Raw genomic sequence first — 27,879 nt, forward strand, 5'->3', positions numbered from 1 at the left:
TATCTCATTGCCGGAGAGAAAGGGGATTGGGTCGAGACATCATGACAAAAGAGGTTGGGTTAGTGCTGTTGTGAAGGGGGTTGCTCAGGAGCCCCACTATTAAACACAAGTGGTGAGCTAGGAAGGAGCCTGTTATTTATTGTTGGTTACTTTCTGGAAGACACATTCAATCAGGATGCCAGAGCCGGTCAAAAAAACAGGTAAGCGTACCCGATCAGATTCCATCTCATTTTACTTCAGCATCACTGTATCTAAAGATGTCGCGGGATTTTTTTTAACTCCTCTCCCTTTTCCCTCTGTAATAACAAATCCCTCCCAACCTGTGGGACTGGTGGGACTTTTGATCACTGATCATCTCATGTCATAGTTTCTTGTCTTCACAGTTGCATTTCAGAGAGGTTACGTTTGACAATTGTTGCTGTTACAAGGGGGAACTTTGCCAATGCCTGCCTCTTCAGCTTCATATTAGCTATGCATGTCTTCTGTGCAGTTTTTCTGTCTATTTGATCCATTGAAACTGTAAAGGGAGTGTACAGTGCATTCGGAAAATATTCAGACCCCTTGACTTTTTCCCATTTTGTTATGTTACAGTCATATTCTAAAATGGATTAAATTGTCCCCCCTCATCAATATTCACACAATACCCCATAATTACAAAGCAAAGACAGGTTTTTAAAAATAATTTTAGATGTATAAAAAAATATCACATTTACGTAAGTGTTCAGACCCTTTACTCTGTACTTTGTTGAAGAACATTTGTCAGCGATTAGATCCTCCAGTCTTCTTGGGTATGACGTTACAAGCTTCGCACACCTGTATTTCGGGAGTTTCTCCCATTCTTCTCTGCAGATCCTCTCAAGCCCTGTCAGGTTGAATGGGGAGAGTCTCTGCACAGCAATTTTCAGGTCTCTCCAGAGATGTTAGATTGGATTCAAGACCGGGCTCTGGCTGGGCCACAAGGACATTCAGACACTTTTCTTGAAGCCATTCCTGCGTTTTCTTGGCTGTGTACTTAGGGTTGTTTTCCTGTTAGAAGGTTAACCTTCGCCCCAGTCGGAGGTTGTGAGTGCTCTGGAGCAGATTTTCATCAAGGATCTCGCTGTACTTTGCTCCATTGATCTTTCTCTCGATCCTGACTAGTCTCCCAGATATGATCTGTTTCACCGTTTTGAAATTATAGCACTTTATGTATCTAGTCCACCCATTTGAAGGTGTCATATTTGGACCAATTCACTTGATTACAAATAATAATGAATGAATCGTGACTATTGATGAGTGAGAAAGTTACAGAGAAATAAATATCATGCCCCCCCAAAAAAATGGTGAGAAGTTAGCATGTTTTTGGGTCATGACCTTTGTGAATCTGTAACTTTCTCACTCATCATTATTCACGATTCATTCATGATTCTCTATAAACATGGCAGCATACACATTAATGTAGAAACATATTTGATTCTTATTTACAATAACAGTGACTCCAAAATGAAACAATATATTTTTTATCATTCATTGCTATTGGGCACAATATAACCAAAACCAACTGCAAATGCATCCAATAAGTTCATACAGTCACAAGCTTGATGTAGTCATTACGTGCTATGAATATGGGAACAAATATGAAACTTTTGACAAAATGTTATACATTGTAAGTGAATTTGTTCAAATGCTTATGACACCTTCAAATGGGGGGACTAGATACATAAAGTGCATTGATTTCTAAACAGGAAAACCGATATGTATGAAAATACCCACAAATAAAAGGTGACATTCTGTACTGTCGCCTCATATAAAACATTTGATCTCAAAGTTTTAGCTTCACTGTCCAAATAAATACATAAGGGAGCGTATGTAAGCCTAAGTTCTAAATTCAGAGTGCATCATTTCATGCACCACTGAGTTCATGTGTAAACATCACTCATCATGTGCAGATGATCCAGAAATGCCTCACAGGATTCTAACCAGACAAATGACTTTCCAGTTTTTTTGTGTCAGACGGAAAACATTGCCATTCACTGTGGAAAGAGCAACTCAACAGATCAGATGACAATGCAGCCTCCTCCCAGTATCAGTCACTCAGATACAATATGTCTGCTAAGACATCTAGCGTTCAAGATCTCCCAAAGTACAACAGTCATGGGCTGTTTAAGTAATTCAGCATTAACATCAAGACCCTGTTATCAACAGATAATTATTCTGTAAATCTGTTTTTTGTTGAAGTGTCTTTTAAATGTAGAATGAGTCTCTCTACTGATGCTTTGCACTGCATCTGAAAAGGGGTTTTGAATTCCCCAACTGATGAAGAAATTGTTTGTGGTGAACTATTTGGACTGAAATAAAACAAGAACTAGAAGATACAGGTGAACTATATAAGTTAATTGGGTAAACACTTCCTGGTCCTAATGCTAGCTAGCTGCTTCGCTTGCTTGTTATTTTTTCCTTTTCTTTTTACAATAACGATTGTTAGTTCAAAATATGTTTCAACCCTCATATTATATATTTTTTCTCATTTACTTTACTTTATATGGATGAATTTGAGTGAAATGTAATATAAATAGGCCCAATAAATACACAGTTGAGGTTAAGGGGGAGATACCAGTCATCAATAGCCTGAAAAGGGAGCACACTTGGAAGCCCAGAACAGGCGTAACATTCTTTCTATGCTCCCTGCGCAACTAAAATAGTGTCTCACTAATCCCTCTACTGTGCTACCTGTACCCCTGTCACTGGGGTTGCCTGCTGAGTGCATTTATTAGTGGGGCACAAATGCATTCTATATTTAAACCCATAGGGTCGTCTTGCTCCATGTGGAGGTCATTTAATTTGTGATGTAATGAGCTGATTGGAAACCATTCCCTGGTTAGAGGGTAATAAAACACCTGATACGACTCACAGAGAGGAGAAATGTATTAGACAATAAAAACCTCTCATTAACAACACATTGGAGAGCTCTGATATCATCCCACTGCAATGCAGATGATTGCAATGATAAGATCAGCCTTTTCAGCATTTATCAATTTCACTTGATTAATTCAACTGAATTTAAAATAGGGGTACAATTAAGGTTACTGTATATACAGTGCATTCAGAAAGTATTCAGACCCCTTGACTTTTCCCACATGTTGTTACATTACAGCCTTATTGTAAAATGGATTAAAACATGTTTTTTTGCCCCTCATCAATCTACACACAATATCCCACAATGACAATGCAAAAACAGGTATTTTTAATTTTTTGCAAATTTGTAAACATTTTAAACCGGAAATATCACATTTTCATAAGTGTTCAGATCCTTTACTCAGTATTTTGTTGAAGCACCGTGGCAGTGATTACAGCCTTGAGTCTTCTTGGGTATGATGCTACAAGCTGGTATTTGGGGAGTTACTTCCATTATTCTCTGCAGATCCTCTCAAGCTCTGTCAGATTGGGTGATTGAAACGTCACTGCACAGCTATTTTCAGGTCTCTCCAGACATGTACGATCGGGTTCAAGTCTGAGCTCTGGCTGAGCCACTCCTACATTTTCTTGGCTGTGTGCTTAGGGTTGTTTTCCTGTTAGAGGGTTAATCTTTGCCCCAGTCGGAGGTCCTGAGTGCTCTGGACCAGGTTTTCATCAAGGATCTCTCTGTACTTTACTTCGTTCATCTGTCACTCGATCCTGACTAGTCTAGGAGTCCCTGCTGTTGAAAAACATACCCACAGCATGATGCTGCCACCCCCATGCTTCACCGTAGGGATGGTGCCAGGATTCTTTCAGAAGTGATCATTCAGGCCAAAGAGTTCAATCTTGGTTTCATCAGACCAGATAATCTTGAGTCCTTTAGGTGCCTTTTGGCAAACTCCAAACAGGTTGTCATGTGCCTTTTACTGAGGAATACCTTCCATCTGGCCACTTGTATATTTTTTTATTTACCTTTATTTAACTAGGCAAGTCAGTTAAGAACAAATTCTTATTTTCAATGATGAACTGCCTGTTCAGAGGCAGAATGACAGTTTTGTACCTTGTCAGTTCGGGGGTTTGAACTTGCAACCTTCCGGTTACTAGTCCAACGCTCTAACCACTAGGCTACCCTGCCACCCCTGAATATAAAGGCCTGAATAGTGTATTACTGCAGAGATGGTTGTTCTTCTTGAATGTTATTCCATCTCCACAGAGGAACTCTGGAGCTCTGTCAGAGTGAACATCGGGTTCTTGGCCACCTCCCTGACCAAGGCCCTTCTCCCCCAATTGCTCAGTTTGGACATTGTGCCAGCTCTAAGAAGAGTCTTGGGGGTTCCAAACTTCTTCCATTTAAGAATGATAGAGGCCACTGTGTTCTTTGGGACCTTTAAAGCTGCAGAAATGCTTTGGTACCCTACCCCAGATCTGTGCCTTGACACAATCCTGTCTCGGAGCTCTACAGACAATTCCTTCGACCTCGTGGCTTGGTTTTTGCTCTGACATGTGCGGTCAACTGTGGGACCTTATATAGACAGGTGTGTGCCTTTCCAAACAATGTCCAATCAGTTAAATTTGCCACAGGTGGACTCCAATCACGTTGTAGAAACATCTCAAGGATGATCAATGGAAACAGGATGCACCTGAGCTCAATTTCAAGTCTCATAGCAAAGGGTCTGAATCCTTACGTAAATAAGGTATTCCAGTTATTCATTTTTATAAATTTGCAAACAGTTCGAAAAACCTGTTTTTGCATTGTCATTATGGGGTATTGTGTGTAGATTAATGAGGGAAGCAATTTCTTGAATCCATTTTAGAATACGGCTGTAACGTAACAAAATATGGGAAAAGGAAAGGGGTCTGAATACCTTCGGAATGCACTGTATAACCTTATTTGTAATTTTTCTGAAGTGCTAACATTTGGATAATAGAACTACTATCGTGTATCATCATAGTGCACCTCAAACATTTTACATCACAATTTACTGCAAAAATCCATGACAAACTGGGCATCTTAAAGTGAATAATTTCATTCTAACCCATCCTTCCCTCTCCAGTCTCAGCATTTGCCAAGAAACCAAAGACTCAGGTGGCAGAGGAAGGGGCAACAGTAGTTTTTGAGACAGAGACAGAGAAGCCTGATGCGAAGGTGAGATGGCAGTGCAACACAAAGGACCTTGTCTCTGACGACAAGTATGTGATCAAGGCAGATGGAAACAAGCACTCACTTACCATCCAAGCAGTCACCAAGGAGGACGGCGCTGCCTATGCAGTGATTGCCGGAGGGTCAAAAGTCAAGTTTGACCTAAAGGTGAAGGAGAAAGAAGTCATGGAGGAAGTCAAATTGGAATTGAAGGAGAAAGTGAAGGAAGAAGTGAAGGAAAAGAAAGGTGGGAGTCTATGAGGCTGTAGACCTGTGTCCAGAACCACACTCACCTATGAGCCCAGTGTGAGGAGCACCGAGCACAGAGGCCACCAGACACCATAAACATGTTTGTTGATCACTGAGCACTGTTTGTTGCACTGCTGGTTGTTATCACCTCAATCACAGTCTGTTTTAGACAGTCATTCAGTATGTTTAATTTCATCAAGCACAGAGCACAGTGTGTACTGTAACATTACCTACATAGTTGATCACACAGCAACATGTACCCTTTCAACCTGGCAGTAGGAACTGTGTGTGGTTTGATAAGATGGAAACATGTCTGGGGTCAGAGAGAGACAGTGGCTGTGGAGAGCTCAGACTTGGAGCAGCTCCAGCCTGTCCAGGGCTGCTGTGATTCACATCAAACCCTCCCTGATGACCTTCACCCTGGTCTGACACAAACAGATTGTTTCCTCATGAGTAACCACAGCAGCAAGTGCTCAGGATAGATAGTCACAAGAGGCATCTGACAGGAGATAACACAGTGCACATGGAAACTTGATCCGTTCAAAGTTGATAAATGGAAATATTTGCAAGATAAGCATAGACAAATGTGTAAAATAGGGACCTTGTAGCAGTGGTAAGGGCAGAAATGTTGCAAGAGGCAGGCAGGTTCCAGGTGCAGAAGTTATGCTTTTATTCATGTCAATGGTGATCCAGACATTCATTTGACAATATTGACAAAGTAATCAAAAATAAACATTTGCAAACTTCTAATAACACTTATAATGAAAAAGAAAATGCCTAGAGGCAGGCAAATCTGTCTACTCCAGACTCAGGTTGGGGTATAACAGGCTCACATCAGCCTCCTAAAAATGACCGAAACAGGCGATTATATTTTTATAGCTCCCCCTGGGACATACCTCTGTCAAAATGACAGTTAACAATAACTGGTAATGTAAAATGCATATTCATTCCAAAATCCGTCATTACCCTTCAATGTGGAATAATAGTCTAAAGCAGACATAATAATCATCAGAACTTATTTAATTCACAGTCAAGTCATTCATAATACTGGCGTCCTCACGGGAAGGCCACCTACAACTATTAGAAAGCACCCGCGCACGAATACATTACAGATAGGCCCACTCAGAGCCATCTAGCAAAAGATTGTCTATTATATTTACAAGATCGTCTATTTACCGCTCCAACAATGGAAATACACGTCCTTTAAAGATGGAAAGCAGGCAGGAAGAGGTGAGATCAGGTGGGACCATTCCAGCTAAGGAGAGGGAAGATAGGCCTATGGAAACAAAGCACTCTCAAATGCTAAGACATTTTATGAGTTAAGAGAGAGCATGCGCATAGGCTAAGTTTCACCACAAAATGTAACCTCTTGAGCATCCCATTGGTTCCTGCATGATGCCCCTCCTCGATCATCTCATTACTTCCTGCATTAACAACACCCCCCCAAAGCATGCCATCTTCCTGCTTGTGTGACACTTTTGATATTGTGGATTTCCCCGGATTGTCTATGCAATTCAAATGTGGGTCAAAAGGGAATTAAAGTATTATCTGAGTTTTTCTGTGGTCCACCACCAACATTCAGCCAACTTGTCACAACTGTGGGAAGCATTGGAGTCAACATGGGCCTTGGGGGGTGTGCAACTCAATATTAGGAAGGTGTTCCTAACGTTTCGTAGACTCAGTGTATATGGCCTACAGTCGAAGGTACACTTAGTCTACTAACCAGAGAAACATTCAGTTCTATGAGTCTCCCATTGATAACTCTTTGTTAACAGAGGAAGCCCAGGGTGGAGCAGGGGACCCAGCAGCTTCTGATCCAGCTGCTACAGACACTGTAGCTCCAGCGGAGGCCCCAACCCCAGCAGAGACCCCTGCAGCAGCGGACACTACACCAGCAGCACCTCAGCCAGGTGCCAATATACAGGCACATGACACTCCAGGATTTGATGGTTAGACCAATGTTTACAGATTGTTCCACCGATCCTTTGAGCTACTGGATACACGCTTGTGGTGATGTTGTAGGGTCACAATGCATGGAAATGGATACATCGTAATATGCTTCACTGAAAAACTTGTGCACTGTGCTTGCCAGTATCACAATTTAGCTTTGTATCAGCCTCACAACCTTCCACAGAGCTTCTGTGAAGAAAAAAACACAAAAAACAGATGGTTTAACAATCCTCAGTAGTTTACTTGCTCCCAGTTTCTCCCTAGCTCTGTCCTGCTTAACATTTCCTGTTCCTTTCCCAGAAAGTCAAGCCCCTGACATGAAGACAGACCTCACTGGCCTGTTTACAGAGAAACCCCAGAGTGGGGAGGTCACTGTGGGTGAGTGACACCATTACATTTGAGTCATTTAGCAGACACTCTCCTCCAGAGGGACTTAGTTAGACACCAGACATGGTAACATTCGGGAACAGTACCCCAGAGATCATAACCATTCATGCAAGCCATTCATAAAGATGCTATGGGCATGTCAAAGCATGTTTCTCTACTGTTCTGTCCAGGTGAGAACATCAATTTTGTGGCTAAAGTGAATGCTACTTCACTGCTGAAGAAGCCCACCATCAAGTGGTTTAAGGGGAAGTGGATGGACCTGGCTAGCAAGTCTGGAAAGAACCTGCAGCTCAAGGAGCTTTATGATCGTAACTCTAAGGTTAGACTTTTTCCCCATCCATGGGCATGTTACATACTGTTGTCACCAATGTACAGTTCCAAACATCATGATAGGTTGGACACTGCAATGAGCTGTTAAAAGTTGTTCAGGAAAGTCCTAGAGATCACCTTGCAAAAGACTTCAGAGGTTTTATGGTTTTGGTTGACATTATTATTACCAGGAATTATTTGGCCTTTGATTTCAGGTCTACACCTTTGAGATGCAGATCATTGCAGCCAAGCCCAGCTTCGCTGGAGCTTACAGGTGTGAGGTGTCATCCCGCGACAAGTTTGACAGCTGCAACTTTGACCTAACTGTGCATGGTGGGTGCCCTCACACACAGTACAATCACTAGGGGCAGATTAACAGAAATTAAAATTGTTCTTATTTTCTCCTTAGTGCCTGCCTTTCCTTGCTAAATCATACAGTAAATATCAGTTATTTTTTATAGTACCTATGGTATAAAAATCAATGATAGAGAAGAGATAACTGATTATTCTATCATGTTTCAGAGGCCCGGGCTGTGGAAGGGTTTGACATCAGGGCAGCTTTCAGGCGCACGTAAGCTCAAACATTTCTTTCTTTCTGTGTGTGTGTGTGTGTGTGTGTGTGTGTATGTGTGTGTGTGTGTGTGTGTGTGTCACAGGAGGTTGGTGGCACCTTAATTGGGGAGAACGGGCTCAAGGTAATGGCTGGAGTGGAATAAAAAATAAATAACAAATAAATGGAATGGTACAAATACATGGTTTGATGCCATTCCGTTCTCTCTGATCCAGCCATTATTATGAGCCATCCTCCCCTCAGCAGCCTCTACTCGTGTGTGTGTGTGTGTGTGTGTGTGTGTGTGTGTGTGTGTGTGTGTGTGTGTGTGTGTGCGTGTGCAAAAGTTAAAGGCATATCAAGTTGTTATTTAGCAAGCTGTATCAACAAAACAACACAAATTAACTTTGTACAATGGTATTAACAAAAGCATTTTTCGACAGCCCCAAACTAGCAGACTGTCCATATTGTTGGACAGTTATTTAAATGCTTCTCTTTTTTTGTTATACATTATGTGCCAATACACAATAAGTAAATAGGGTGTAATAGTATCTATACAGTCCTTTGGATATGTGAGAGAAATAACTATCTGGCAATGCCAACTTGTCAGGAGTGGAGCTGCTAGGAAGAGAAGTGTACTGTCAGGAAGGTAGTGGCGGAGGGGTGTTTGCTGCAACATTGGTGGTTCATATCCAAACACTGGGGCCTCTGATTACCAAAAAATACTTCAGGGAAAGGTTTTCAGTCCACCTTTTTCTCTGCTTTCTTTTTTGGCCAAACAGAGCCAGTTTCTGGGAATATGTAACTTCCTCGCTGGAATTTGAGAAGACAGCCTTGGTGTGAAAGAGACAGGGTTTGACCTAACTCAGAGACCACCTTAGATGTTAAATCCACTGGGTCATCCTTTAGCTTGACAGATTGAACACTGTCATCGTGTCAACTTTGACAGAACCAGCTTCTGGTCTGGAGGTGAGAGAGTACAATAGGCTGGGTTAACAAGCAGCTTAACAGCACACCAACTTTATATGTCACTCAAAATCTCTCTCTGATCTATCATGGGGTCTTTATCAAAACAGTGGAGCCAGCTGCACAAACAGTGAGCCGACGTAGTGAGTTTTGGTCTTGCCCCTGGTTTGTTGGTATTGAAAGTGCCAGGATGTGTTAAGACACACAGGCTTTTCTGTGGCACTGGTTCTCCAGGGCTGTCGGATGAGAGATATCACTGGAGGAAGTCACCGCCGTGTGTTGTAATTCTACCACATAAACCACCAGGCCCTCGTTTAATCCTGATCGCTTCAGAGATCAGAGGGAGGAGATGAACACTTCCAGACACATTTAAAACGGCTGTCCTCTCCCTGAGATCCCTCATCACATTGATCAGTGTGGAATACAGATTCCATGGGGATTTTGACCAGGTGCTGGCATTCACTTTGAGTGGTTTGTTTTTTGTTTGGAAGATTGTTGCTTCTCATGGTTACGCCAGTACAGGGTAAGGATGCCAGAAAAGACAGCCAGTCTGTCTCTATCCATCTATATTATACTATATTTACAGTGTGTCCCAAAGTTCTCTTTGTTTCTTACCCCTTAAAATATCTACCAGCTCCCTGCGTTCCACCTTGAAAAAATGTCAAGGCCCTTTCTGCTACTGTCTATAATTGTCCCCCATTATGAAATCGGGGAGAGGACTGTGGATTTGTCTCTGTCCGTTCCTTCATACGTTAGTCACACGTGACACCTCAGACAGTACTGGCCTGATTTAAAAAAAATGTGGGTGAAAATGTGGGTGAATGATACATCTTGCCACAGAGATCCGGCACTTACAAAATTACACTGATTCATCCAAGGCAGGAGCTATAGTAATGAACTGAACATCATTCGTGGGGGATGACATGTTTATTGTTGTTTTCAAGGGTGCTGCTCATCTCTTATGGTGATGATGATAACTACCCTGTAAGAATACATTGCTTTGATAGGGTACTGACATTGTGATATTGGTGCTGATATTTCTACAGCAGTATGGATGGAAGCGAGGAAGCAGGAGAGTTGGACTTCAGTGCCTTGTTGAAGAAAAGGTGAGTGTGAATTATCTCTGATTATTTCAGAACAAAAAGTTGAGTAACAACATTATTTTCCAAATCAGTAAGCTTGTTTCTCTTGGGCATGTTATCTCATTGTGTCCATCTCTCTTTGTCACACCCACCCCCCTCCCTCCCTCCGTTTCTTCACTGGATTTCACTATACAGAGAGTAAGTGACTACTACTAGTTTACCCAACAGATTGAATTAATGGACATGATTTCCCAGCTACTTTATCACTAACCTGAATTCAGGTCAGTCTTGCTGCCTACTCACAATGCATCTTGAGTCCTCCTGCTAATCTCATACTGGTCCCAGACTACTTCTGCCTAGCACACTCACACCCCTCATGCCCTGCAGAAGACTGTCACTTCTACCAAACAAGCTAGAACACATAGAGCAGTACACTATTAGAAAAAAAAGGTACCAAAACGGTTCTTTGGCTGTCCCCATAGGAGAACCCTTTTTGGGTCCAGGTAAAACCCTTTTGGATTCCATGTAGAACCATCTGTGGAAAGGGTTATACATGGAACCCAAAAGGGTTCTCCCTGGAACCAAATAGGGTTCTTACAAGGGTTCTCTTACGGGGACAGCCGAAGGACCCTTTTAGGTTCTAGATAGCACATTTTTTTCTGCGAGTGCAGGAGATTTAGCACACATCTGAATGGACTAGAAGCTTTCACAACACTTTGTGGTCTGCACCTGTTTCTTCCCTATGAGTGTCACTGCATCATCACAATGAGTCATCACTGACTCTCAAGACCTACCTTCCATATCCAGTCACGACTCCACCTGTTTTAAAAGCAATGGTTTATTTCCGCCCCCATCACACACAGACATTGTTCCATCTCACTCAATCTCTTAATGTCAAACCCATCTCCTATTCTAGTGGATTTCATGCCCTGGCATTTACCTTGATGTCATGCATTGACCTATACTGGCAAGCACATTGTTTTAGGATCTCTTGTTTGTTGAAAATGTGAATGTTGTTTTCAAAATTCATAATGCAGTAAAAATTATTCTGATTTGATGTTCTATATAATTCAGATTAATCTTAATTTATTTTCAATATTTTACAATAGCTATGTCACTTTTCTGCATGTCTGCAGACCATTGCAGCAGAAATTATATTTGTTGTAGTTATTGCACTTGTTTGCGGTCTTCATGGGTGGGTTCTAGGGTGCTATAATTCGATTTTGGGTACTGCAATGTATATTTAATGTGTGTATTAATCTGTTTGGTTTGTCTTGTCATGCATGTCGCTTGGGTTCTGCTTCGGAATGAGCGCAGCAGTTGTTTTAAAGGTTCGCCAGGTCATCGGTAAGAAACAATTGTTGTCGATGTAATAATATGCTATCTGATTGTTATGTGAAGACTGCAATGGGTTTTTGAGTGAAACCTGAATGCAAATTTGACTTATACAATTGTAATGGAAAAAATGTATAATGAAGAAAATGTCTAAGTAGGCCTATTGAGCATGAGTAGACCTAACTGTTACTGTGCATGTTCAGTAATGTAGCCTAATGATAATGCTAAGTGATGGCTTCAGACAGTGGCTTACCTTGTCCCCTTGTGTCCTCTTTCTGTGCCAGTGCCTCCAAGACCCAGGTCAAAAATGAGCCTGATGAGGATGTATGGGAAATCCTCCAGAAGGCTCCAGCCAGTGAGTATGAGAAGATCGCCTTCCAGTATGGCATAACAGACCTGCGTGGGATGTTGAAGAGGCTGAAGAAGATGAAGAAGGAGGAAAAGAAGAGCGAAGGTTGGTATCTCTATCTTTGTGAAACCAACACATATCCTTCAGCTAATACATTATGCATCCTGAGACTGAACCCGACCTAAAATGGACACCGCAAATACCCATTTAGGTACTCATCCCTTCAGTCATCCCTCCATGGAAGCCTCCATTGTAGAAGCTAGCTACTGTATCTGTATTTACAGCTAAATGTTACCTCTGCAGCACAGGAGGTTGCTGAGGGGAGGACGGCTTATAATAATGGCCAGAACGGAGTGAATTGAATGGCATCAAGCATGGAAGCTATGTGTTTGATGTAGTTGATACCATTCCACTTACTCCACTCCAGCCATTACCACAAGCCCGTCCTCCCCAATTAAATCGCCACCAACCTCCTGTGCTCTGCAGATAAGTATTGTTAACTATAGGAAAAGTAATTTCTCTCCATGTGTCTGTGTCTCCAAACTCCAGTTTTCCTAAAGAAGCTGGACCCTGCCTACCAGGTAGAAAAAGGGCATAAAATGAAACTATGCATTGAGGTGGCCAATGAAGACGTAGATGTAAAATGGCTGAAGAATGGGCAGGAGATTCAATCAACTGGAAGGTAGCCATCAGCGAAAAGGGGTTTCTGAGCTTGTATTCAATTAGAATGAATTACTGATGTACCATCTCTTACAAATGTGTGTACAACACATGTTTATTCAGCAACTCAACAATACAATTAGCTATCTCTCAGATTGCTGTATAATGTCATGCTAACGTTCCTCTTCTCTCCCCTGACACAACACATGGATGGACTGTGCTGATCTTACTGACCTTTCATGAACAGCAAGTAAGTGCTTTCATCTTGTCAAGCAGCACATCTGAGATTGTTTTGCTAGGTACCGACAGTACCAAAGGGCTGAAATAAGCTACACAGGAATATGACTTTGTCAACCATTGTAAATATGGAAGCTTTTTGGGGTCTCCACACTGCTGTCTAATCTGACAACATGATGATGACGGATGTAAAACTGTTATGCTATCAACCAATTTACCAGCTATCTATACAATGTATCATCAACAAGAATACAGTGTTACACAGAAGGCTATTGCGGTTTGAATGTTGTCTATGTCTGTCAAAAAGAAGGGACAATTGAGTGAATAATTGAGTGGATAATGAAGGTTCTTGTCCATCTACCAGGTACATCTTTGAGAGTGTTGGCAACAAGCGATACCTCACCATCAACCACTGCTCACTGTCAGACGATGCCACATACACTTGTGTGGTCGGAGATGAGAAGTGCACCACAGAGCTCTTCGTCAAAGGTGCATGTGAGACAAGCTGAAAGTGGACAATCAACGGTCCAACATCAATGTTTCATTTGTACACCAGTTTGAATGCATTTCACACTGACATTATATTTGTGCCTGGTGGTATAATGGTGGTTCTTACTGTTTCTTTCTCTGGGTGTCTGCAGAGCCTCCTGTCACTATTACAAGTCATCTGGAGGACCAGATGGTCATGAAGGGTGAGCGGGTGGAGTTAGAGTGTGAGGTGTCAGAAGAAGGGGCTACTGTCAAATGGTAAAACGTTCCCTCAACCCACAAATCAAACTCAAACACCATAACTTCCATATCATAGAAGGTGTGAGGAGGTTAACAATGGGTGCCATACCAGACAGGGTCTTAAGATTTACAAAGTGCCAAGTCCCTGACCCAGGACATCAAAAGCATGGTCTGGCATACTGTTCACATTATGTCACTTCACAACAACTCAGACAGACACAATAGATGGCTGTAATAACTAATATGGTGACATAGTGGTACAGTAGAAAATAGCTATATTTTGTGTTTCTCTTGTTAGAAGTAATCCACATATCAGATCTTGGTTTGATACATTACTCTGGTTGTAAGGATTGAAATAGATGTAGTTTCTGAGTTTGCGCTGCATGGTACAATTTCCTCACATGTCCAGTTGATGGCATTTGTGTCTCTCATGGCTTTAATGTGTTAGTCACCCCAGGGCTCTGACTTCCCTGATTGAAAGATAGATGCTGACCTGCCTGCCACGGTGTCTCAGCCACGGTGACTCTGCCACGGTGTCTCAGCCACGGTGTCTCTGCCACGGTGTCTCAGCCACGGTGTCTCTGCCACGGTGTCTCTGCCACGGTGTCTCAGCCACGGTGTCTCAGCCACGGTGACTCAGCTACTGTGTCTCTGCCACGGTGACTCTGCCACGGTGTCTCAGCCACAGTGTCTCTGCCACGGTGACTCTGCCACGGTGTCTCAGCCACGGTGTCTCTGCCACGGTGTCTCTGCCACGGTGTCTCTGCCACGGTGTCTCTGCCACGGTGTCTCAGCCACGGTGTCTCTGCCACGGTGACTCTGCCACGGTGTCTCAGCCACGGTGTCTCTGCCACGGTGTCTCTGCCACGGTGTCTCAGCCACGGTGTCTCTGCCACGGTGTCTCTGCCACGGTGTCTCTGCCACGGTGACTCTGCCACGGTGTCTCTGCCACGGTGTCTCTGCCACGGTGACTCTGCCACGGTGTCTCTGCCACGGTGTCTCTGCCACGGTGTCTCTGCCACGGTGTCTCTGCCACGGTGTCTCTGCCACGGTGTCTCTGCCACGGTGTCTCTGCCACGGTGACTCTGCCACGGTGTCTCAACCACGGTGTCTCTGCCACGGTGACTCTGCCACTGTGTCTCTGCCACGGTGACTCTGCCACGGTGACTCTGCCACGGTGTCTCTGCCACTGTGTCTCTGCCACGGTGTCTCAGTCACGGTGACTCTGCCACTGTGTCTCAGCCACGGTGTCTCTGCCACGGTGTCTCTGCCACGGTGACTCTGCCACGGTGTCTCTGCCACGGTGACTCTGCCACGGTGTCTCAGCCACGGTGTCTCTGCCACGGTGTCTCTGCCACGGTGTCTCTGCCACGGTGACTCTGCCACGGTGACTCTGCCACGGTGTCTCAGCCACGGTGTCTCAGTCACTGTGTCTCTGCCACGGTGACTCTGCCACGGTGTCTCAGCCACGGTGTCTCAGTCACTGTGTCTCTGCTACAGTGTCTCTGCCACAGTGTCTCTGCCACAGTGTCTCGGTCACAGTATATCTGCCACAGGGCGAGGCTGGATATCATAACATGCAGTAAATTATCAGCCACATGAAATGTCACACAGAGCTGTTAGCACCTCCCCTGTCCTTTAACGGAACAAGAAAGTAATTGTGAATTATGGTCACCCATCTAAAATACAACAGGGTGATGTTCCTGGAATTGGGCCTAATCATGGGCACAGAAATAAATATCTATCTGCCAGTTTGTTTCTTTGGGAAAACATACAGTATCAGATTGCCATGATACTACTGTTAATACCTGTGCAACAGTGCCTTCATTGGTGAAAATGAAATAGTTGCGGTAAAGTGATGATCATTCAGAAAAGCGACATGCTGAGAACATTTGTAATACAAAATGGCTGACTGTGTTACATCGACAACTCTGTATCACATTCACTAGATACTGTCTAACATAACCTCAAATCAAAGCTGTTATAGTGACACCTCTGACTGTTTTGTAGAAATGTAGATTAAATTAATCAGACATTAATGGAGAATTTGATACTGCTGGTGCTCATGTGGTGCTCTGTCTATGCAGGGAGAAAGATGGTGTGGAGCTGACAAGGGATGAGTCCTTCAAGTACCGCTTCAAGAAAGATGGGCGCAAGCACGTCCTCATCATTAATGAGGCAACTAAGGAGGACTGTGGCCACTACACAGTTAAAACCAATGGTGGTGAATCTATGTCTGAACTCATGGTGTCGGGTAAGGGCTCACGTCAGACAACACAACAGAATGAAATACATCTCTGCTCAACAATGTTGAATATGATAGCTGGTATCCTGGGGTCCAACCACCTGCAATCCAAAAAGCATGTCCAGTTTATAGACAGACAAAGTAATCTTTGAACTAGAGTACTGGGCTGAAGATACAAAAAACATTGTGAATCTTCTTCCTCACCCTTCACCGAGACACAGCCTACTCTTGTGTTCCTGTCACTCCAAGCAAGCCCCTGTTCTGCCTAACCTTGAAACATGGCTGCCCACGCCATCAACCATGTTACTATGTCAAGGTTACCGCACAGACACAAGTCTGTCCAAATGCCAGCTAAAGTTAGAAGACATGGCCTATATATTTTATCTGAAGGGTACAGGCTGGCGCAGGTGACCCTCAATTGTCTATCTATGTCTTTGTCTGTCTGTCTCTCTCTCTCTCTCTCTCTCTCTCTCTCTCTCTCTCTGTCTCTCTCTGTATGTGTTCTATCTTTCTCTCTCTGTTTGTTTCTCTCTCTCTCTCTCTCTCTCTCTCTCTCTCTTTCTCTTCCTCTTCCTCTTCCTCTTCTGTCCTGTCCTGTTGTACTGCATGTTTAATTTGTTCTGTATATCTAATTTTGCCAATAGGTGTATATTTATAGGAATATTCCAAAAAGGTATTCAGGGAACATGGCAAACTAAAAATGTTGTCCTATTCCAGCGAGTATAGAGAATCAAACCACAGGCGATGTGGTAGAGACGTTGGATGATGACCATTCAATGGAAACGAACGTAGGAGAAAATCTAAACGAACGTAGGACAAAAATTAAATAACATTAATTTTGATTGAACAACAACCATCAATTAACAATGTCACTTCAGCATTTTCAACTGTGACAGAACCTTAGCTGTGTCATTATGACAATTAAAAACACCCATTCTCCACCATCTCATAACTAAACATCAGTTTATCACCGTTTTACAATCCTAACATGACCGTAAGTGCCCAGTCATTGATGTCAAGAGCTGCAGTATGCAGACATTGGTTTTGCTGTCTTTCAATTAGACCTGATTTTTTTTTTTAACATTTTGGATGTAGATGTACAGTACCAGTCAAACGTTTGGACACACCTACTCATTCATGGATTTTTCTTCATTTTTTACAATTGTAGAATAATAGTGAAGACATCAAAACTATGAAATAACACATATGGAATCATATGGAAATATATTTTATATTTCAGATTCTTCAAAGTAGCCACCCTTTGCCTTACCACACTCTTGGCATTCTCTTAACCAGCTTCACCTGGAATGCTTTTCTTGAAGGAGTTCCCACATATGCTGAGCTCTTGTTGGCTGCTTTTCCTTCACTTTGTGGTCCAACTCATCCCAAACCATCTCAATTGGGTTGAGGTCAGGTGATTGTGGAGGCCAGGTCATCTGATGCAGCACTCCATCACTCTCCTTCTTGGTCAAATAGTCTTTTTTGGCTACTACATAATTCCATATGTGTTATTTCATAGTTTTGATTTCTTCACTATTATTCTACAATGTAGAAAATAGTAAAAATAAAGAAAAACCCTTGAATGTGTAGGTGTGTCCAAACTTTTGACTGGTACTGTATATAAACAGACATGTATGTTTGTATATATACAGTTATCAAACCAAATAAAAATCAAATTACATTTTATTTTTCACATAGGCCAAATACAAATATAACCTTATCATGAAATGCTTACTTACGAGCCCTTAACCATCAATCCAGAGTTTTTTATTTTTTATTTTTAGTTAGTAAGAAATGTTCTGCTAAATGGACTAAAGGAAAAATAGTAACACAATAAAATAACAATAATAAGGCTATACAAGGGGTACAGGTACTGAGTAAATATGCAGGAGTACGGGTTAGTCGTGTAATTGAGGTAATATATACAGTACATGTAGGTAGGGGTAAAGTGACTACGCATAGATAATAAACAGAGAGTAGCAGCAGCATATGTGAGGAGTGTGATGGAATATTAATGTATATGTGTGTGGCGTCAATATGAATGTGTGTGTTTTCTGTGTGTGTCCGTGTGTGTATTGCAGTGTCAGTGTAGTATGTGCGGGTGTGTGGTTAGAGTCTAGTAAGTGTATATTGAACCTGTGCAAGAGAGTCAGTGCAAAAAAAAGAATAAAATAAGGGGGTCAGTGTATATAGTCCAGGTGGCTATTTGATTAACTGTCGAGCAGTCTTATGGCTTGAGGGTAGAAGCTGTTAAAGAGCCTTTTGGTCCTAGACCTAGTGCTTGGGTATCGGTTGCCGTGCGATAGCAGAAAGAACTGTGACTTGAGTGGCTGTAGTTTTTTGCCATTTTTAGGGCCTTCCTCTGACACCGCCTGGTATAGAGGTCCTGGATGGCAGGAAGCTGGGCCGTACACACTACCCTCTGTATTGCCTTACGGTCAGATGCCGAGCAGTTGCCATACCAAACGGTGATGCAACCAGGCAGGATGCTCTCGATGGTGCAGCTGTAGAATCTTCTGAGGATCTGAGGACCCATGCAAAACCTTTGCAGTCTCCTGGCATTATCGTGCTCTCTTCAAGACTGTCTTGGTGTATCTGGACCATGATAGTTTCTTAGTGATGTGGACACCAAGGAACTTGAAGCTCTCGATCTGCTCCACTACAACCCTGTCGATGTGAATGGGGAGTGCTTGGCCCTTCTTTCCTATAGTTCACAATCAGCTCCTTTGTTTTGCTCTGGTTGAGGGAGAGGTTGTTGTCCTGCCACCACACTGCCAGGTCCCTGACCTCCTCTCTGGTTCGTCATTGGTGATCAGGCCTACTACTGTTGTGTCATCGGCAAACTTAATGATGGTGTTGGAGTCGTGTGTGGCCACGCAGTCGTGAGTGAACAGGGAGTACAGGAGGGGACTAAGCACACACCCCTGAATACACAATTATCTTGTGTGTATTATTTTATTGTGTGTTGCTCAGCGGTTGTTGCTCGTAGTTGAATTTAAAGATGATATCTGGCCCAGCTCACAACTATAGTTTATCTGGGCCCTATCAAAATTTTGCCATTGCCAAGAATTACCAGCTGCCAATCCCATTATGCTCTAGGTAGCAGCTTCTCATTGCTCCTGTCAGCTAACTTCATTCTGCCATAACCTTCACTAGGAGTGGAGTAGTTTACATTGATCATTGTGGCCACTACCTGTCCACTACCCTTAACTGTCTCATACTTTCTCTTATGTTGATAGACTTTGAGCTTGCAGCCTCCATTGATGTCTAAAAGTATTAGTTTCCTGTGTGGATCAGATGCCCTATCCTCTATGCATCTGGTGTTGTCATATACTGTATATATACTGTATATCCATGTCACTTAGGATCCCCTAGTAAAAGTCCCCCAGAAAAACCTAGGATCATAATGAACACACCCCATATTCTGAAGTACTTCATATACTACATACATTGTGAATCATCTCTGACCTCTGACTTCTGACCCTTTAGAGAAGGAACTGGAGGTGTACCAAAACATTGCTGACCTCACGGTGAAGGCAAAGGACGAGGCTGTGTTTAAGTGTGAGGTCTCAGATGAGACTGTGAAGGGTATCTGGTACAAGAACGGAGTGGAAGTGAAGGCCGATGCCAGGACCAATATTACACACATTGGCAGGTGAGAATGGTATCCATACTGTTGTACTGGGTAGCGTCAGAATGTTTGTTGAGTAGTTGGACAAATATTTGTGAAAAATTATGTCTCACTGAAGGATCCACAAACTCACTATCGCTGATGTCAAACCTGAGGACCAGGGTGACTACACCTTTGTTCCAGAGGGATACGCATTCAACCTCTCAGCCAAACTCAACTTCCTGGGTACTTTTACAATTACACCATGTCATGTGCCCCTGCATTTCACAATGATCCTTTTCATTTTATGAATTCATTGCGTGTTTGTCTGCTTTTCAGAGGTCAAGATCGATTATGTCCCTCGACAAGGTATACCATGGTTTATTCTTCATCCCCGTAGCCTCTTATTTAATTGAAAATATTATATATCTTGGATTGCTGGATTAAGAATACATTTACATATGTTGCATGTCCATCATTCTTTATTCCTGAAGATCCTCCAAAGATCCACCTGGACTGCATGGGTCACACGGCCGACTCCACCATAGTGGTGGTGGCTGGGAACAAGCTGCGACTGGACGTGCCCATCACTGGAGACCCAGCGCCTACTGTGGTCTGGACAAAGGGAGAAAAGGTAAAGTTGCTGGTTTTTCTTATTAGCCACGCAGGCTAGCACATAGCCTCTATTCCAATCTTGGTAGGCCAGAACCAAATCTTGTGTGAACGCTGGCCTCTGACCAGTGGATGTTTAGGAGAGACTACCTCAGTTCCAACGACTGTACAGATGATCAGGTCTTCTAGGTAAGGCTTGCTGTGAGAAGACTGAACCATGTTGTTTTGTCTTCCCCATTAGTACGTCATAAGCTGTCTGATACTTTGTATGTTCACTCATACAATTAACTCTTCCACTACCATGTACTGTAGACTAGCTTAATTATTAATGTTTCTTTCCTTGTTTTTTTCAACATCAACTATGGTGTTTAGCTTGTTTTCCACTTTCAACTATATGGTTTCCCATGTTCTTAATTGTCAAACCTTTTAATTGATGTCTTAGCTAATTGTGCCACTTTCATGGTGAGAGGGTCCCTTCCTCACCCATCCCAACAGGTAGGAGGTCTGCAGGTGATCACATGACCTAAATGCCCTCAGGTGACTGGTTGATTGCTGGGAACGGGAGGTTAGTTGGGGAGAAGGGGGAGACAAGAGGGGAATACCCTCTGGCCTCCTCTTCAACACCCTTACTGCTTTGCTCTGCTCATGTAGGCTGGCTCTGAGGTGGCGGCAGAAACATGGAGCATCAAGGATGGGGATGTGAGTGTGGCCCTAAACACCAACGCTGAGACCTGTGCATGTCTCTTTTCAATCTCTATTGCTACTTTCTCTCCATAGCACCTGGGTTCCAAAAAATGCATCTCTTTCCCCTGTATATGTGTTTGTGCATTTGTGTCAGTCTCTTGCTGTCCTTTCTCTTCTGGCATCCCTGTTACTTTTTATTCCTCATGCTCTCACACACTGTTCATTTCAAAACATCAAGGATTTTATTTTGTCTGTGCCAATAGAAGCCTGGGTGGCAACATGTTGCCTGATAACTTAACACAGCATTCAATGTTAATTAAACAATGCATGCAGTTTCATACTTCCATGACGATCAGGTAAGAGCATGTTCAAAATCTTCTGCTGAAATGAAAGACATCGAAGGGGTGACACCAGGGCAGAACAGTAAGTATTATAGCTGCTTTTGCATGGCCATTTCAGCTGAGTCTATGAGTAAACCTCCCAGTGTGGTTGGTTTTCATGCCAAAAAAGCATGACCAGGTAAATCCTTTCCAGCCAATGTGTCTTGGAAAGTGTATTTCATCCTTTTTTGGCATTGACAATAAACAGTATCATCAAGGGTGTGTTCACTATAACAGACCGGAAGCAAGCAAGCCAAATCAAGGAAGGACCTACCTGAATTTGTCCATTAGGAAACTCTCGTTTGCAACGGTGTGCACTAATGAATACACCCCAGATCAGATGATATAAACGGTTCCATTACGAATTGGAATTGATCCCTTAAGTTCAGCTGAATGAGAATGACTCCACTAATGATCTGCTGTCCTGATGAGTCAGGTGATGACAGAGGGAGATGGAAGGCTCCACGTGGAGAGCACCAAGGGACACTGTATCTTCACTATTGAGGGAGCGGATAAACAGGACGAGGGCCTCTACTCTGTGATTGTGCGGAACCCTGCTGGGGAGGACAAAGCTGACATTAACGTCAAAGTTGTTGGTAAGATACAACCTCTGTTCACAATGATTTTTGTTGATACATTTTTCATTCTGTCATTAGTCAAAGAGATGAGACAAATTAGTTTAATCAGGTTGTGCCTTGCTTATCCTGTATTTTACACTATATTTTGGGAACTTGGGACAAAGGTTCTATCTGCATTTTTGTCCAAATGTAGTTATTGTCATAGCCTTGTTCTGTTCAATGTTCTCTGCCTATGTAGTACTCTAAATACCCCAATTCATTTTGTTAAGTTCAAAAGAATACTAGATAAAAATTACAGACACTATTCAAACCAATGAGGGTTTGAAACTTTAAAGCCAATTATCTCAGAATCATCTTTTTGCAGATAGAACCTTATAGTCCCAAGTCATCTTATTCATGTTTTTGTATGGCCTTTTCTTTTCCTCAGATGCGCCAGACCCTCCCTCGGCCCCAAGGATCCTCAGTGTTGGAGAGGACTCCTGCGTTGTCCAGTGGGACCCCCCTAAGTCAGATGGTGGCAACCCGATCATTGGTGAGGATATACAGTAGCGTGCATAATGTCTTACCAGATCTTATGTTCAGGCATACACAATGCTCACTTGTTTACAGCGAACATGTACAGAGAAAATATGAGTAGTTTGATTGTAGTATATTGATAGGTACAGTCACATGTCTATCAGTGGAGGCTGCTGGGATGACGGCTCATTAATAATGTCTGGAACGGAACTGAATGAATGGAATGGCATCAGGCACATGGAAACCGTGTGTTTGATGTATTTGACACCATTCCACTGCAGCCATTAAGGTGCCACCAACCTCCTGTGATGTCTACAGTAACAATGTTTGACTTTTTCTTCCCAGGCTATGTGCTGGAGAGGAAGAAGAAGAAGAGCTACAGGTGGATGAGGCTGAACTTTGACCCCTACACTGATACTACCTATGAGGCCAAGAGGATGATAGAGGGTGTGGAATATGAGATGCGTGTCTATGCAGTGAACGCCATTGGCATGTCATGCCACAGCGCTGCCTCACAACCCTTCATCCCAGTGGGTGAGTTCCCCTCCTATGTGATTTTCTTTTATATACATCTATGAAATTGAACTTCCCTGTTTGAGGGATGGGGAAATACATTTTGTTCCATGTAGCGCCTCGTACAATCAAGTCAAAATGCGAACAGATATGTGTCTGCTTGTTGGTGTAAACTTTGGGCGGTGGATGGTCATCGTAGAGGCATGTACTCTCCCTTGGGTGGTCACACTGGACAGTCAGTCACTCGCCAGTCATAGGATTATGTTTAAATGCACATCAATAATTCAATATTAAACTGATTCTGACAATAGGCAGATTATGCAATAGTCATGTAAACACCTTACTCTGATTATCTTAATCAGCGTAAGGTCAAAATCGAAGTAAACAAGCAGCAATTAAAACACCAGGTTTTCTAAGCAATCTTTTGAATTATTAGGACATGTGTAAACGGCTTAATCGGAGTTCCAGCAGTGCATTTGATCTGCACTTGTGACAGCACCAGCAGCGCAAGCTTCCCTCTTATGTGCGAGGGAAGTTACCACAAGAGGGCACAGTGGTGTGAAAGTATGTATTTTTACAATGCAATCATGTATTATGCCAAATCAATTAAATTAAACCATTACTTATGAGAAGCAATTCACCTCACATACTGTAACCTACTGTAACAGTGTAAGCTAGCCCATCTAGGTGTCACGATCGCTGTCTTCCATCTCCCTGTCATAAATGAGCCAAGGAGCAGCTTGCATGTAATTCCACATCTTTAATAAAGTGAAACCTTCACAAAAAAACAGGTAAACAGATACCGAATGTGACGCAACCGTGGCACACACAAACACTCACAGAAAATAAATTATTACCCACAAACACAGGTGGGAAAAAGGCTACCTAAGTATGTTTCCCAATCAGAGACAAAGATAGACAGCTGCCTCTGATTGTGATCCATACCAGGCCAAAAACAAAGAAATAGAAAACATAGAATGCCCACCCAAATCACACCCTGACCTAACCAAATAGAGAAATAAAAAGGTTCTCGAAGGTCAGGGCGTGACACCAGATGAATAATGCAGAGAAGTAATGAGCTGTGTCTGTGGAAAAACTGAAAGTATGCATCTTATAAATAGTTTTCACATACAAACTGTATATGTCTGAACTCAGAATCAAGTAGGCTTCCCAAAAATAACATGGTTGCTGTGGTAGAAAGTTTACTTTGATTGGTGATTTTCTGCATTAATCAAAGTGCCAACAGGTAGCCTGATTTCAGATGTGTCCATGTAAACAGGATTATTAGGGAAATCGTTATTTTTGCATTGCATGTAAACGTTTTTATCAAACTATTATATTCATCTGATCAATCCCCAAGCTGACAAGGTACAAATGTGTCGTTCTGCCCCTGAACAGGCAGTTAACCCACTGTTCCTAGGCCGTCATTGAAAATAAGAATTTGTTCTTAACTGACTTGCCTACTAGTAAAATAAAGGTAAAATAAAAAAATAAAAAATAAATTCACAATAATCGTATTATTGTCCATGTATTGTCACACTGTCACATCAACACAACTTTTGTTCTGGCAGAGATTACTGATGTGAGCTGACCACGGAACATAAACAGAGCACAACAACAGAAGAAACAACCCCATTGTTCTGACTGCAGCTACATTCCTGTTTTCTCTGAATATAATGTTGATATTACTTCCTTAATAATACAGTTGCGCTAATATGTCACAAAATTCCCAATTTGATGTATCAAATTGTATGTATTTTTTTACATGATTGTAATTGGAAATGTACAAAACTGTTTCCATCCTAAAGTATTTGGATTACCCATGTACATATTTTCAGTGGCAGTGTGTTTGATTGATGTCAGTGCTGTCTATCACTACAGTGAATTGTCTTGGGGGTTTCGCTACTGAGAGTTAAGTTTACAGATCCCCTAAGCCATGTAAGGTCTGCTATGCAATCACAACGGGCACCTGTAACCACTCAACAACAACACATGGTCATCTTGACATTTGGTTCCCATAGCATGCAGACTTGTGCTTGTAGGGAAAACATGTTTGGGTAGACACTGTCTAAAATAAGACTGGAGGAGTGTCTTCAAGACAGAAATCAGTGTCTAGTGGAATTATGGGGCTCTCTTTGCTGTGTCTCTGATTCTTTTACCTTGGGTCCCCCTCTACTTTCTCCTCCTTCTCGGGGATGTGAGTGTGAACATCGAGGTATCTGGACGAACCAGATCTCTTGTAAGACAGCTGATTAGGAAACGATCTGTGGCATCCACCTCTATAAATAATGGCATGTAAGCGCGCGGCTGGGCTGGGACCAGCTGCTTAGAACACAGGGGCTAGCTGCTACTGTTGAGGCTGCTCTGGGAGGACATTGACCCAGCTGAACTGCTGCTGTCGAGTGCTATCACTGAGATAGAACAGATCGAGAGAGAGGAGCAGCAGCAGAGTAGATTGAGGCGTGTGGGAGACAAGGAACAGGAGGAGTACGACAAGCTCACTTCGAACAGCACTATCTTAACCTTATTCAAGGATGACCAAGCCAATGCTGCCAAAGACGGCCGAGAAGAAGCCGCCAGCGGAGGAAGTTGCAGTGGATGGTGCAGCAAAGGCACCGACAGAGGGGGAGGCCAAGCCAGACGCAGCAGCAGTACCTCCTCCAGAGGAACAAGCCTCAGATCTAGCACCAGAGACCCCTGTTGAGCCAGCAGCATCCGCAACAGAGCCAGTCCCAACAGAAGGAGCCCCAGCTCCGGCACCCCCAGCTGAGGATGGGGCCTCTACGGCAGAAGGAGACCCACCAGCCGATAGAGCCCCCCCTGCAGAGGGTGACCCAGCAGAGCCTGGCCCGGCACCAGAGCCCGCCCAGGCACCAGAGCCCGTACCAGAGTTGGAACCTCCTAGGAGTAGGCATTGATTTATTTTCCTCTAAGTTAGGGTCAACTATTAGGGGCATGGTTTGTGCTGTAATAAATACTGGGATTTCTTTAATGATAATGATGATAATAAGATAGAAGGTAAACCCTGGCTGTAGTTTCTGTGGTTCTGTTCTCATTTTTACTGTTATTGTAAGGGGCAATGTAAGTAGGAATGGACAGTGCCACCTTCATTGGTAAATCAGAGATGTTTGTTGTATGTTTTGTCTCACAGGCGCAAAAGAGAAGAAAAGTTTTCTACTAACAGACTTTCCTGTGTTGTTGTTTGTGTGTTGGCTAATAAAATGAAAAGGATGTTTATCAAAGTATTGTTTGCTGTGTTCCTGTACTGCCTGTAGACGACAGTTGGTCTTTCCCATTCAGTCTGGCCCTTTAAACACAGACTGACCTCTGACCTCTACTACATGCCTACATGGCTCCCCTGTCTGGTTAACCTGTGACATGGGACCATGGGCTCAGGGCCCGGGGGAAAGGCAACTCTAAAACTCAACCTCTGATGGCTGTCAGCTTGAGCTTATTTTAGGCTGCTTTTGCAGGACGTCTCTGTATGCTAATGTGTTGTTACATGCAAACTGTTTGTGGTACAAATCAGCTATGACAGGATAAATTACAAATAACCTCAGTTCTCTCTGTTGATATTAGGAGGATTATTCATGAAATACATCTTTAGACTTATGGATGTAAACAAAAAATGAGTAAGATACTCTCTATTTGTTTCTCCATTGTTATTTACCCATTTTCTAAGAAAAATGGTGAGATAAACATGACATTAAGATTTATAGGGACTGAATGGTTTCCATAGTAGCATTGATGCAGCTAGCCCAGTATTGCAGCCTGGTCTCATAGACTAGACAAAACATAGTAAAGGTAAATCCAGAACGCTAATATTAGCATGATATGTCACGTTTGGTATGGTTACCACAGGAGGTTGGTGGCACCTTAATTGGGGAGGACGGGCTCATGGTAATGGCTGGAGCGGAATAATTGGAATGGTATCAAACACATCAAACACTTGGTTTCCATGTGTTTGATGCCATTCCATTTACTCTGTTCTGGCCATTATTATGAGCCGGCCTCCCCTCAGCAACCTCCACTGATGGTTACATAAGACAGACGGTTACGTAACTTCATGGTGCCAGAGGGGCAGTATTGAGTAGCTTGGATGAATAAGGTGCCCAGAGTAAACTGCCTGCTACTCTGTCCCAGTTGCTAATGAATGCATATTATTAGTAGTATTGGATAGAAAACACTCTGAAGTTTCTAAAACTGTTTGAATGATGTCTGTGAGTATAACATAACTCATATGGCAGGCAAAAACCTGATAAAAAATCCAACCAGGAAGTGGGAAATCTGAGGTTGGTCGATTTTCAACTCATTCCCTAATGAAGATACAATGGGATATTGGTCATGTTGCACTTCCTAAGGCTTCCACTAGATGTCAACCGTTTTTAGAACTTTGTTTGAGGCTTTTACTGTGAAGTGGGGGCGAATGAGAGGGGAATGAGTCAGAGGTCTGGCAGAATGCTTTGAGCTCGTGACGCGCGGTCATGTAAGAGGTAGCTCGCGTTTGGATTTGTTTACAAAATGCCCTAACAAAGGATGGTATTTGGACATAAATTATGAACTTTATCGAACAAATCAAACATTTATTGTGGAACTGGGATTCCTGGGAGTGCATTCTGATGAAGATCATCAAAGGTAAGTGAATATTTATAATGCTATTTCTGACTCATGTTGACTACACAACATGGCGGATATCTCTTTGGCTGTTTTGGTTTTTGAGCGCCTTACTCAGATTATTGCATGGTGTGCTTTTTTTCCGTAAAGTATTTTTGAAATCTGATACAGCGGTTGCATTAAGGAGGAGTTTATCTAAAGTTCCATGTATAATAGTTGTATCTTTTATCAATGTTTATTATGAGTA

General features: G+C 42.8%; 1 protein-coding gene across 1 annotated transcript in view; it reads left to right on the forward strand.

The window, feature by feature from the left end:
* The first annotated feature begins 35 nt into the window (after positions 1-35).
* LOC118393969 (myosin-binding protein C, cardiac-type-like) overlaps positions 36-27,879 on the forward strand; it is a 38,088-nt gene continuing 10,244 nt past the window's right edge. The window contains exons 1-20 of the mRNA XM_052462531.1: positions 36-200; positions 4,992-5,324; positions 7,102-7,275; positions 7,577-7,654; positions 7,834-7,982; positions 8,188-8,305; positions 8,495-8,543; positions 10,538-10,594; positions 12,190-12,359; positions 12,804-12,936; positions 13,516-13,640; positions 13,793-13,898; positions 15,968-16,134; positions 19,615-19,780; positions 19,875-19,981; positions 20,075-20,104; positions 20,230-20,369; positions 21,848-22,007; positions 22,417-22,521; positions 22,851-23,039. Coding sequence (XP_052318491.1) covers positions 176-200; positions 4,992-5,324; positions 7,102-7,275; positions 7,577-7,654; positions 7,834-7,982; positions 8,188-8,305; positions 8,495-8,543; positions 10,538-10,594; positions 12,190-12,359; positions 12,804-12,936; positions 13,516-13,640; positions 13,793-13,898; positions 15,968-16,134; positions 19,615-19,780; positions 19,875-19,981; positions 20,075-20,104; positions 20,230-20,369; positions 21,848-22,007; positions 22,417-22,521; positions 22,851-23,039 — 2,581 coding nt within the window. The 5' untranslated portion in view covers positions 36-175. The remainder of the gene's footprint in view (positions 201-4,991; positions 5,325-7,101; positions 7,276-7,576; positions 7,655-7,833; positions 7,983-8,187; positions 8,306-8,494; positions 8,544-10,537; positions 10,595-12,189; positions 12,360-12,803; positions 12,937-13,515; positions 13,641-13,792; positions 13,899-15,967; positions 16,135-19,614; positions 19,781-19,874; positions 19,982-20,074; positions 20,105-20,229; positions 20,370-21,847; positions 22,008-22,416; positions 22,522-22,850; positions 23,040-27,879) is intronic.

This window comes from Oncorhynchus keta, chromosome 14 (genome assembly GCF_023373465.1).
Source record: "Oncorhynchus keta strain PuntledgeMale-10-30-2019 chromosome 14, Oket_V2, whole genome shotgun sequence".
Lineage (NCBI taxonomy): Eukaryota > Metazoa > Chordata > Actinopteri > Salmoniformes > Salmonidae > Oncorhynchus > Oncorhynchus keta.